General features: G+C 44.7%; 2 protein-coding genes across 2 annotated transcripts in view; both read right to left on the bottom strand.

The window, feature by feature from the left end:
* Positions 1 to 1697, bottom strand: part of T265_06960 (hypothetical protein) — a gene marked incomplete at both ends in the record, with an annotated part of 5827 nt that extends 4130 nt beyond the window's left edge. Inside the window, one exon of the mRNA XM_009172366.1 lies at positions 1366 to 1697. Within this exon, the coding sequence (XP_009170630.1) occupies positions 1366 to 1697 (332 nt within the window). The remainder of the gene's footprint in view (positions 1 to 1365) is intronic.
* A 10-nt stretch (positions 1698 to 1707) lies between these two features.
* T265_14175 (hypothetical protein) lies at positions 1708 to 9729 on the bottom strand (the record flags this gene model as incomplete). Its single annotated transcript, XM_009172383.1, has 4 exons — positions 1708 to 1744; positions 2374 to 2752; positions 7680 to 7808; positions 9642 to 9729. Coding segments are annotated over 4 exons (633 nt in total), but the record flags the coding sequence as incomplete, so codon positions are not given.
* Between the last annotated feature and the right edge of the window lie 4099 nt (positions 9730 to 13828).

The raw sequence follows: 13828 nt of genomic DNA, 5'->3' as shown, positions 1-13828 counted from the left end.
AGGTGTAGGCACCTCGGAATGATTGTGTTAAGCTAGCACAAAGTCTTTCCCCCATCCACCTTTATTCTTTTCTTCACAATAAGGCTTTCAAATAAGTCATGGTTGTACGGCAGTGAAGCAGTGTTGAACACTGATGTCATGCTGTCGATGATGATGATGACTATAAAGGCAGGTAGCAGAAGGGACAACCTATATAACTCGTAAGGTTAACAGTTGGTCAGCAGCAAGGGCACTTAGGTATCTTCCTTTGTTGGTATACGTCAAAACGTTGCTCCAGAACACGCCAACTGGTTGCACTCATTTGCAGACAAGGAAAGCTTTGTTTGAGGTGCGCAGCTGGTAAACAGCCGAAGGGATCGGTCAAGTCACGGGACTGGAAAAAATGTCGGGCGTGAAAAGTTGAATTCCGTGGTATTTAAGCAGTGGGTGATGTGGGTAGGGAAAACATGCGAATATATAGCAGATTCGGCCACACAGCACGAACAGGATCGATAACTCATCGCTATTGCTCCATCAACAGAAAGTTTATCAAATGGAACTTACGGATAATGAAGGCCTACTGATGACCGACGGAATTCCCCCACGCCGAGAAGCATTGTCCTTAAAAATCTAAGGAGAATCGTCATCACTGGAGGACTGACAATTATGAAAAATATCGGTGCCGTACTGCCGGTGCCCAAAGAGTGGATGAAGTGATGGTGGAACGTCCAGAAACATCAGGAACCTCAACCCTTCAGAGCCAAGTAGTTTACATAAACTGGGAATGAATTGTAACGAGGCAAAGATGATGTCTCCCAGCAAGCGGAATACCAAGCTCGATAAACAGAACAACCACTCCCGCCTGCAATGCGCAGCTACCTACCCTTCCCCCCCCCCTCCAAAGCATCGGTGAACGAAACTGCGGCAGCTACAACCACTGTACGACGAGTACGCGGTTATTACAGCTGACAATGATGATGATGATGATGATGATGACAAACAGCTTGGGAGTTCTCCGACCAGGTTAAATCGGAGCCTAATCATGAGAAGCAACAGAAATCACACATTTGATCGCCCCATTCATTCAGTTTGACCAAGTCTCAGGTTTTAACGACATGCTGAATTCGGGATACAGGCGACCACCCGGTGAACGTGACACGCGATCCAGCTTGCAGTGATGAATGCAGTCTTCATATGGAAAAACTGTTGAGCAGAGTAGTTCAGATGTGCTTGGTCGAAATATAGCACCAGTCATCCTTGCGTCATACCAGCTTGTCTCCTGTTAGTGTGGAAATTTGCAAGTCTTATGATGGGTAGATTGCGAACGCTTCATTGGTCGACCCCAGAATTGCTTACAAAACGGTCCACATAACCAAAAAAACTTACCTGCGTTTATACTTCACCACCACATCGAGACCGAAGTGAAAACCGGTCCAGCGCCAACTGTAGGTCATTTCACCGTTGTCAATCCGCCGTCCACACCGTTCGGAAGTAAGCCAGAACACGTCATCCGATAAGTCGTCCGGGGAGGACGGGGGATTTGGGCTATCCTCTCCACCCATCATGTCGGTGACCGGGGAGGATTCCCGAGCGGTCAGGGTGGTTCGAATCCGGACTGGGCTGGAATGTGTGCCACCAACAGTGCTAGTACTGCTGGTACTACTGTGGCTGCGTGTGTAGGATCCTAATCTGGACTGGCTTGTTTGTTGATCATGCATACGGAGTAGCCTAAGCCACTGGCGAGAGAACACCTGGGATAGCCAGGCTGTCCGAATAGACAAAAAAGACAACAAGATCATCCAATCCGACAATAACGAAAAACGCAAAAACACTCGCATCAAAACCAGTTTGCACATCAGGGAAAATATATCGCAAAACCCAAGAAATTTCAATGGCTTATTACACTTATCACCACTGATGAAGTGCGCCCGCAAACGAAGAGACCCGAATGTACCCTGGAGCGTATGATGATGATGATGATGATGATGATGATGATGATGATGACAAACAGCTTGGGAGTTCTCCGACCAGGTTAAATCGGAGCCTAATCATGAGAAGCAACAGAAATCACACATTTGATCGCCCCATTCATTCAGTTTGACCAAGTCTCAGGTTTTAACGACATGCTGAATTCGGGATACAGGCGACCACCCGGTGAACGTGACACGCGATCCAGCTTGCAGTGATGAATGCAGTCTTCATATGGAAAAACTGTTGAGCAGAGTAGTTCAGATGTGCTTGGTCGAAATATAGCACCAGTCATCCTTGCGTCATACCAGCTTGTCTCCTGTTAGTGTGGAAATTTGCAAGTCTTATGATGGGTAGATTGCGAACGCTTCATTGGTCGACCCCAGAATTGCTTACAAAACGGTCCACATAACCAAAAAAACTTACCTGCGTTTATACTTCACCACCACATCGAGACCGAAGTGAAAACCGGTCCAGCGCCAACTGTAGGTCATTTCACCGTTGTCAATCCGCCGTCCACACCGTTCGGAAGTAAGCCAGAACACGTCATCCGATAAGTCGTCCGGGGAGGACGGGGGATTTGGGCTATCCTCTCCACCCATCATGTCGGTGACCGGGGAGGATTCCCGAGCGGTCAGGGTGGTTCGAATCCGGACTGGGCTGGAATGTGTGCCACCAACAGTGCTAGTACTGCTGGTACTACTGTGGCTGCGTGTGTAGGATCCTAATCTGGACTGGCTTGTTTGTTGATCATGCATACGGAGTAGCCTAAGCCACTGGCGAGAGAACACCTGGGATAGCCAGGCTGTCCGAATAGACAAAAAAGACAACAAGATCATCCAATCCGACAATAACGAAAAACGCAAAAACACTCGCATCAAAACCAGTTTGCACATCAGGGAAAATATATCGCAAAACCCAAGAAATTTCAATGGCTTATTACACTTATCACCACTGATGAAGTGCGCCCGCAAACGAAGAGACCCGAATGTACCCTGGAGCGTTGTGACGGCATATTCACCTCCATAACCCATCAAACTATACTGGAAAGTCTGAGTGTGATACTTAGAGACGCTCATAACACGTTGATCTGGCTAACACAGTCCGCTGGTCCTCCAGGCTGGGGATCATAAAATACGTGGAGACTTGCTCCTAAAAATGTGGGCAATCCTGATGGTATCACGCTAACCATCATCGCATTGCGGTTAGGCTTTCGAGTCAAGGACTTGGGTTAAGGAACATAATGGTCCTCCAGTGTGGGTTTGGGCACTCTGACAGTATCACATCCCACATACAACCATAAGTAGCACATTTACAAAAAACCTCAGAAATTGCTTCTGCAAACGAGATTTTCAAAGCAGAACTTTTATGCTGACGTTTTATAAACTATTATGACCTTCCGAGCACGTAAGTGGAAAGCTCAGTGCAATTATACTGACCAATAATAACTGTGTTACTTCATGGTTAGCAAAAAATGCGAAAGAATCCAGTATGCCGAATGGAGAGCTGAGAAATAATAACACCGCAAGTGGTACATGGGTCGCAAAACGAAAAATCAAGTAACAGCATCTGTTTAGTTGTAGAATCCTAACTGCTATCCCACTCGAAGAAAGCGAGATGGATGGGATACTGCTGGGTTGCCCAAGCCTAGATAAGCCAAATTGGATGCAGAGGTGACCAATAATAACTGTGTTACTTCATGGTTAGCAAAAAATGCGAAAGAATCCAGTATGCCGAATGGAGAGCTGAGAAATAATAACACCGCAAGTGGTACATGGGTCGCAAAACGAAAAATCAAGTAACAGCATCTGTTTAGTTGTAGAATCCTAACTGCTATCCCACTCGAAGAAAGCGAGATGGATGGGATACTGCTGGGTTGCCCAAGCCTAGATAAGCCAAATTGAGATGCAGAGGTCGGGTTCGAAACACGCTCTAACCACTGAGCGATCTCGGCAGTAACAGCATCAAGATACCGACGATCAGTGCAACAACCGTACTGTCGTTTATGGAGCTTTCTCTTGGTTAACCAGACTGCTTCATGTTCGAATAATTTGGTGTAAGAGCAAGGAGAATAACTACAACCTGGACGGTGGTTTACATAATCGAAGTGCCTCAACGGAGTTCACCTGTCATTTTTGAGTTGTCTGTTGCGTGAGACGGTATCAGCAAGATCGATAAGATAGGATATAACCCAGGGTGTATTCCTTTCTCGTGAGACTCGCCTCCTTGAGGCCTATCTACTATGCTGCGTACCAAATTTGCACGATGAGCAATCGAAAAAGTCTATATGTTCACGTCGACGGGGCATCAGCAATGAGAGGTGAAGTATCCACGAGGATGGAGAAGGAAGGTTCTCAAACCAAAGACTATGCATCGCCCTATACCTGAGATTCTCAAGGCACGGATCACGGCGAATTTCATCTACTAGGACATCCGGACCAACACATGGTTGTATATGAAAACTTATGAAAACTTGCTTCACAATCCAATGACAGAAAAGTAACAAGCGCAGCTCAGGTTGACAGTAAAGTCGATGTGTGGGTGCATAAAGTCTCCTGTCGATGAATCACACAGGAAGTGGGGGACCTGATTTTAACACATAAAAACTGTTGTCCTTCAGAAGGCAGACCTATGCACTCCTTCAATACAGATGGATTCATTGTGAACATCAGCCATAAAATCGAAAATTTGGCCCAACTGACTTCCAAAATACATCGGATATAAGGGAGGGATATGGTTTCGACCCAAATAGACGATGAAATCTAAATAATGGCACGCTAACCATCCGTACATGGTTGAATGAACCACGATTATGAATAAACAGCACCTGGATGGAGTGAATGAGATCACCTTTGGAGTTTAATGACCATAATGGCGATGCTGTTCAACCGTCCTGTACAGCCTGGAGGTCATCCTTGTCTGCACATAGACTAAAGACGAAATCACACAAATGATAAAGAGTTCAGAGATTGCCCGCACCACCTCTCCAAAACCCCCCATGGAGCGAACACAGAGCTTGCCAGGAGAAAATATCTGCGAACAAATCCCATTTCCTCTGACCTATATAGGTGAAAACAGTTTGAAGACAAAGGGAATGTAGTTTACAACCAATTCAAACACACCCATCAGTTCGATTGTGTTTTAAAATTTGCTTAGGCTCTGCTAGCCTCGACGGTTTAAGCACAAAATTCAGTCTCCCATTGCACCACTGATGGTAAATCTTCGAAGGAACCATTTGCATCCTACAGCTAGCTATAATTGTGCAGGTTCTTCCAGTGATACCCCCCCCCCCCCCCAACTTGCAAGTTCCGACTGAATCTCTTACCACAAAAGCACGTGTGTGTTATTCGCCGTCCGTCAGTTCAGCTGTCCAGCACACAAACGTGTCGGGTTATTGGCCAACACGAATGACAAAGCCAGTGATTTTATAACACAGGTCTTCTTTGTTAAGTCGATACCATGTGAGAAGGACGACGTGTCTGTTTGACAGAGTAATTACTCAATGTATCGGAATGGTCGCTAAAAAAACTTGAGCCACATCGGACAATCCGGTATGATAGGGCTTCGATGTTTCGAGTTAACTTGTTCTATGTATAATGGTCGTTTTCCGGACTAAAGAAATGTGTTCGTTTGAAACGCAAAACCGCTTTTTTCGTGCCTCATTGCCGATCAATCTCCGACAAAGATTGAACCACTACCACCTTGCTATTATCGGTCACCCCACTTGCTCTCCACATCACTTCCATAAAAAGGAAGGGAAATGATGTTGTGTTGTACCAAACGGTTCCATATGATGAGCTCCACATTGTTCCACCGGGTGCATTCTTGAGTGACAGTGGATAGGACGTAGAGTGAAACGATTACACCAATAACAATACATTGTTATCCCCACAGACACATAGGGAGCAACCAAAGGAAGTTTGCAGGCATAGTCTCAAAAAATTCATCATCGCCACTCCCCGGTCTGGAAATACGATCCACTCTGCACCGCCATTACACCACACTCAGTGAGTTCCACATGTCACTATTTACAAGCATTGAGTACATGCAGCTTTCATTGTTCCTCCCACACACTTGATGACATGTCACGTGGAGTCACCTTTTAGCAGGGTAGGTTTCCACGTCGTATGTCCGTTGGAAGTTGAATCATGAAAAGTTCGGAGGGATGTTGGGTCAGCGAGGTCCACAAAGGTGCTGAGGTCACCTTACTTCAATAAGGGACCCAGATATGCATACACACTTCTATCCACAGAAGATGCGCACGGCCAAAATCGCGCCCATGTGGAAAGCGGAGCATAGGACCTCTTCACTCTGCAGTTGCAAAATTTATCCGCACGAACCCAGAGGCACGGACGGAATGAACAAATAAACGATGTCGTAATTAGCTGCTGGTTTTAGAAGTCGGCAGTTGGCGGCACTTGTGTTGGACTGTGTTTATCGCAGACAAGATATCCGGTGAATGAGGGTGAAAAACACTGGATGCAATCGGCTTAAGCTATTGCTCCGGTAAACGATACTTCTGGCATCGACTCATCTTCACTTTCAGTTCTCTCTAGGACTAAGATCTTCTGAGCTGCATCGTTTTTTTTCCTATGACGATGCGTTTCTGAGATTTATTGGAACCAGTTGTTCATTGCTTGCGTTTTGTTGAGATTGTTGAGGGGGGACCACTGCATGCTATTTTGACCAAAGCGAGTGATGTTCCAGTTTCGCTCGCTAATGTTGTGCAAGATCCAAGGAGTCAACCAGGGAGCCAACAGATCACGACAGTCCGAACGGAATCGGTCTGCTTTATCTTTCTTACTTCGAAAGTACTGTGACGGAGCGACTGTCCCACGATCTTTAGGTACACCGGACGGACATATGTACTGATTAGAGGCTATCGCTGCATGAAGGGAAACCTCCGATCCCTCACCCCACCCCACCGACACACAAAACTGCCACAGTTTACGGGTTAAGTGGAATAGATTTGTGTGAACAACGAAACGTAAACCAGAGTACTCCATCCTCGATCTTCTTTGTTACAGTTCAGCACGCACACAGTAAGTGATTTTCTATCGAAACTGGCAAGCATCGCTCTTCTTGGAAGTATCTCATGGAATACTGGGGTCGAAATATTCTACCTATTCTTGGAAACATCCTGTTTAACAGCACGCTATTTGGAAACAGCATTGTATTATTCCTTCAAATAAGCACCTCCACGAAGAAAAAACGATTCGCCAGAGAGCTGAAAAGACATTCATCATCACGCGTCCAGATGGTGGGCTATCCCAACAAGAAGGCTTCTCCCTAGAAATGCCGAATAATAGACTGCCTCGCGGTGGCCCATATTCATTCATCAGTATCCAGATGTGTTGGCACCATAATAATGACCCCTTCTCATAACGATTCGAGACCCGCCTTCTCGTTCTTGAATATGCCCGTCTGTTTACACACTCGACTATAGGTTAGTTACCAGTATCTGCTAGGTTGGTGTTGCTTTTCATGGAGATGATGACGGGGGTAATCATCCATATGGCCATCATTTTGGACAGCGAAGATGTTCCCTTCTCCAAAATGAAGAAGCGGCGTTTCACCGGTATCGGTAATGAAAGATTTTACTGAACATCAGGTAAATCACTTGACAGTGTTAGACACCAACGGAGGTCGAGACCGATTCCCTCCGTTAAGGTGCACCATGCAACACAAGCATTTGAGATAACATTTAAAAAAATGTTGATGGGGTGACTCACATTCTGGGACAATACGATCACGTAGCATACGTTCTGTAGTCTTGTATACGTTCACGATGTACTCCCATCGAACAGAGCGAAATGCTGGAGCATACACAGCACCCTCCGGTGTTTCTAGGAAAGTGGTATCTAGGTGGTAGGTGAAAAACACGTGACAGGTTATTGTGAAGGGTTATGGCTGCAGGTAAATACAGTTATCGATAAATATAGGTATCGAGCGGGTTACAGGGAACAACGACAAACCCCTAGTCTTATAGACAAACCAACTTATAAAATCCCAGTGGTCTACTTTTTGAACACTCTCCAAATAAATTGTTACAGGTACCCGCCAACATTGTCTTTTCAACCAAGATGGATATAGTGTTTCGAGACCCCAAATGCCTCAGGAACAATGCAAGCAGTTGGACAGGTAATCAGCGGCCGGGGAAAAATTAATCCCTGATCTTTGATTAACTAGTAGCTCAAAACTCACGGATACCTAGAGTCGCATTAGTTAGAGATAATGGTCTCGCAGGTATCGATTTCAATCAAAATATTGAAACACCTTGGTGAAGTGGTCATAGTCGGAAGAGCGCCAAAGACTGATTGAGTAGTTATTTAGAGAGAAGTTAAAAGATGGAATCAACTTATTTGGTGCCTCTAGTTCGATGTACTTCAAAAAATCATATATAAGCGATATCAAACAGGAATAGGAGCTAATAATAGGGCAGGACAATTGACAGAAAACGGATGCCTTTGGACAGTGAGGAAACGGCAGCAATGATGACAACGTGCTACTGTTCGTTGTCAGTAGTCAAACGCTAACAACGTTTACCAGTCAGAAGAGGGGTGTCCGGAACGCGAAGTGAACAAAGCCAGGATAATAGGACGAAGTCGCACGGAGACGGTGAGTAAAGACAATGGTATAATTTTGGGACACGTAACAAGCTACTATGTTTGATCCGCTTGTCAAAAGACCGATTCGGCGGGTCCTCATCTCACTAGCTCAGCAATTAGGAAATTAAAAATTAAGACAACAGGTACCTACCTGCATTGGGTAGTGCTGCTAACAGAGAATTTTGTAACACTACCCATACGATCTCGTATAGAAACACAAACAGTGCATGGTATTTATGGACTTTTGGGGAACAGCCTGTTGTATAATCGGACCGCTTATATTGGAGACGAAGAACACCAAGATAGTGGGGCGGCTAGACGCATGGCGATGTCTCAACATTTGACGATTTCCGAACCAAGTAATCCCGCCTCAGCCGGAATCTAGCTTACAGTCATCGGGGCACTTCCTTAAGTGAATTCAACAAGAGATGCATAGAATGTTTTTACAACGTGGTTCAAACAATAAACCTCTCAGTGTAAGCGCATTTTTAAAATGGGCACCATTATCGAACACGCTTTCGGTGGAAGCATCCAACCCTAAGCAGAGGGAGTAGAAGTTCAACAAGACCAGCAGTTCAATGGCGTTTGAAGGAAACTAATTCGCCTAATTTTGCAGTCGTCAGAGGTTCCAGGTGTCTAGGAGTGGTTTAAAATCGGAAATAACAAAATATCAACCCAACATAAACAGGCGGCTGTTTTTTTCTGGAGTATCAGGGTGCCAAACGGCTAACACAAACGGAGGCCTAGCTTCAGGGTGATGCTGGAAACAAGGCGGTGGAGAAGTAACACTTGAAACCCCCCCATGCCATCTGAAAAGCATCTTCACCTGTTGCAGGACTAAGGTTGACGAGCTTCACTCAAGAGCCAGATGTTGTACAATAATTTAAGAATGAAGATCACATCTATTCAGGTTAGTAGTAGCCGGAAAGCTACTATGGGCCATGCATCAAATAGGAATACGGGAGAGTTTCACTTGCAGACAAAAAAATAATAGATAGCAATAAATAAGATAAAGATGGAGAAAAAAGTAAACGCCAGTGCCCCAGGATCAATTAAAACACGAAAGCGCGATTGGAGCTCACGCACCTTCCGATGTGAAGTAGGCGTAAGCAGCCTCCAGAAGCGGCGAGTTCGGTTGGTACTGATAGTCTTCGTGCTGGCGCAAGAACACCCACTGATAGGAAAATAAGAAAAACCGAACGAAATACGTTCATTAGTACTGAGATGTAAGAAGGCAAAAAAATCGTCACGAAGAACGCCAAGGTATACGGACGACTTTTCGCTCCAGAAGTTGTAATGAAGCACTGAGAAAGGGCAGATAAAGAACCATTTACAAATTAAGTCGCTGTTTACCGGAGGCTCAACTGAATCTTTCCGTTAGAGCAGTGAGTTCGGGGGGGCAGGCCTTCTTGTTGAGCTTTAAGGGGGACAAAGCAGGTAGTAGTAGTAGTAGCTCCACGAGTTTGCACCAGTGTCGTAAGTAGTGTCATACCAAGAATATCAACTCGGTAAATTGAATATCGTTCGAAACGGTACGTGAGGCGGTCTTTGTGCACAATATTATAAGAGGTACAAATGAGGTGAAAAGTGAATCTCTCTTGAACATCAGCTTAATTTGCAACTGAGTGTTTATCTGCAGATACGTTCAAATGAAAAGTCAGACTGATGGAAATTGGGAAACTAGGCCTATCCAATAATAAGCTCACACAGGAGGAAAACCGACAATGGGCTGTCCAGGATTTTTCATCTACTTTGTAAGTACTGTCGTACTAAGGGAACCAATGAGAACATTTACTCAGACTCTATTTCATCTCATGATGTCTGAAGGTCAACAAGGACGCTACTTTTGGTGCTGTATTCAAAAGCAAAAATGTCTAAAACAAACATACTATCAACCAATAAATTTTCAATAAGTAAGGTTTATGGAGAGACCACTTGAAGTGACTGACGAAAGGTGGTTTCATCTGAAAGGTGCATCCACATTAGAGGTAACTGAAACCAACCTCATGTAAAAAAAGCCGGCGAAAACTTATTCTAGAGAAACAAAACACGATACCTGGTTTGAATCGCTTGTACGATTTAGGATTTCAATCTATCCTTGAGTGTAACAGGTCGAAAGAGGGCATCATGGTTGAGAAAAATCAGTAAAGTATTAACCAGGAAAATTTACCACAATAACTGCGAGGTGGCTTCACAATATATTGTGGAAAAAGCTCTATATTGACAAATGCTGAAGACTGCAAACTAATGATGAGTGAATCCGGATGAGGTTTAGAGAAGTAGATTACCAGGTGCAGCCACTGACCGGACATACTGCTTCATCCCATTAGTTCATTCACGTGTAAATGGATGAATACACGAGCAACCGACTCAAACAACCGCATCGAATAAGTGATTGGTTTTGCTTTACCTGTATCAAGTGTATTGAACTGGGAATTGGGACTATTGGTGAAAAAAATGAAGCGCGTCGTATTAGAGCAACTGATGACATTTCGATTTCTCGTGAGGTGGATTTTTTCGATGGCCTGCTTTTGTTTGAGTTAGGTCCCCAAAATTCAACAAGAGATTCAAGAGACTGCCAACTGAAAGCACAGTCTCCCGTCTGGATCGTGACGAAGATGTCCCACTTCGACGTGGAAATGCGTACGGTGGTTCGACTAGCTCAAGTATGGGGCAGCAAATCATGCAGGTTAGGGAGGATGAAACTGACGATGGAGCATAGGAAAACGGATACAACAATGTCACTATGTGTGAAACTGTTGCGACGGTGAGCGCTTATGGTTGATCGCAGCCAAAATGCTCCAGGGTAGTTCTTGGTATAGTTTCCATTCTTCATCTGGTCATGTTAGCCATCTGGTTTGGTACACAGATCAGGGTGCGGCAATCAACCAGTGTAGACAGTATGGCCATATCAGGTCACCAGTTGGACAAGAAGTTTATTCGCAGTCAAAGGTACACATTGCAAACCCGATGCATTTTCAATACTTTGAAAAAACCGACGGTCAGAGACAGCCGAAGCGAGTTTGTCTTGCATGCATAGTTAGCAAGTTTAATAGTTGTAAGGAAAAAGCAGACGAGCTGCCGCACCTCGATGGATTGTCACGGTAACCTCAAAAGTGTCCGATTCGGAGGAAAACAGAGTGAACATTGGTGATCCTAGTATCCAAATTGTCAGCACCGCTGCTAACCGGCTTGACGCGACTCTCCAGCTAGGCATAAAAGGTTCACTACATCTAGCGGCTCCAGTGCTATGACCAGGTTTGGTGGTGTACTTACACTTTTGCTGCGGCATTTCGCATGAAAGCGCGTATGGGATGGCATATCGACACGACTGCGATTTTTCAGTGTGTTTCATATCGGAATCGAATGAGAATCGGGTAGCACGATGGCATCTGCGTATTCATGCATCTGCTCCATGAATAAACTGCAGACTGGAAGCGGCATGCAGCAAACAGTTTTCGAATAAATTATTCGACCACGCGGCTGAGGAGAAACGACAAAAGCTAATCTGTGCAACGATCGTTTTTGGGAGGGTGAACTCGAAAAGCCACTCGACTGAAAAGTTCAAGCACATTTGCCATAGTACAGAGCTTAGGCAAGTACGATACAGGCGTCCTCAACATATCACTATAGGACAGCAAGGTTGACTGGGTTGAGCACTATTTTCAGGTCTATGCTAACGATTGTTGCCCTTTTATGTGTGGCGGTGTGTCAGTAGTTGTCGCATGATGAAGATGTAGTCAATGCATCTACCACCCGGAAGGAATTCTGTTTCTCACGAGTAGTGAGCACAGGGTAATACCCGATAGAGACTAGACTAATGCATCTTGCGTCCAGACCCTTTTCCAAATAAACTTCTAGGGATTCAATGGCATTTCACTCTTCGTACATGGTTGTTAGACTGTGAACGACTCAGTTCTTCGCTGCCAAACAAGATAGGACGGTCTCTCCAGAAGCGTATTTCATGTTCGAATAGAATGAACAAACTGACAGCCCATTGCGAAGTGAGTGATGTGCTGATCTCTATGATAGATGTGTGGGACTACCTAAGTTGTTATTGGAAAGGTTTCTCAAGGTAAAAACTGGAATGAGTTTTGAAACCGTCTTCTCGTGTAATGAACCAACTAACCGGTAATTTTCTGGGCCTCATGTTTCGGATAAGTTTGAAGAGGATTCAACTGTTTCTGAGTACTACTACCCTTTTGATTCATTCAGCCTTTTTCGCAATCACTTCACCCGAGCGACCTTGACAGTGCGAATATCAAGACTTCTACATAGATCTTGCTATTATATACTGCCGACCCAGTCGGTCGCCTCCCTTGCCTCGATTACAGACCCGGACCGCTGTGAAATCTCTTTTAGATTGAACCCGCCTTTGTTTCAGGATACATACCGGAAAACATCGAATTCCCAACCGAATTTCGACCCAGTGATGATTCGGCTGGCAGGTTCCATAGTCCAAAGTCAACTACACCGACGCAGTAGACAAAACTCTTCCGACAGGTTCATCTTGCAAGCAGTAAGTGTGGTGGTAGTAAACAGTCTTCCTTTTAGTTACATTGAGACGAGCTGCAACATGATTACGAACCACGACATGATATAAGATTGTGAACATGACTCAAAAGAGCCAGGGGTGAATATGAAATAGTAAGTAGCCACATGGTTGGTCTTAGTGACCAAATCATTATTAAACTGCGGTAAAATGATGCTCATGTCTGTTCATGCCATAAACATCTATGAGACACTTAGGGTTGTGGGTTCCCACAGCACCTGCACCTACACCGAGACTGTTTTGAGGGTTGTCGACGATCCAAACTTGTGCGTCAAACAGTCAACTTTCACAGTTAATCTAATACTGATCAATGAGGCTACAAAGTAAAGCTTTTAGAGCAAAGCGATAATCTGAGTTGATATGAACCGTGTTGAGGTTCACTACTTCAATGCAGTTTCAGGGACACAACACACATTCATTTTCAAAACGGTTTACCGTTGGGCGATTCGACTGTGCGGTTTTGGCAGTTAGAACTTCTAACCCACACTTCCTCGGCGAGAATCTATGAATGAGGCAATGTTTGGCGACTAAATGAACGAAAACTTAATTGCTTTGCACTCCTGTTGCAGAAAGTAGTACCATCTTATCGTCATAGTCACGAAATAGGACTATTCCTACTCATAAAAACTTTCGAATCAAGTTAGATTGAGGTGATTACATTCGGCGATCACTTAGCCAGCCACTGACCTTGTGCAAACAGCGCACAGCATGAGGAAAATTC

Source organism: Opisthorchis viverrini, assembly GCF_000715545.1.
Source record: "Opisthorchis viverrini unplaced genomic scaffold opera_v5_154, whole genome shotgun sequence".
In the NCBI taxonomy this organism is placed as follows: Eukaryota; Metazoa; Platyhelminthes; class Trematoda; order Opisthorchiida; family Opisthorchiidae; genus Opisthorchis; species Opisthorchis viverrini.
The sequence above is the reverse complement of the archived record's forward strand: the minus strand, read 5'-3'. Positions and strand labels throughout refer to the sequence as shown.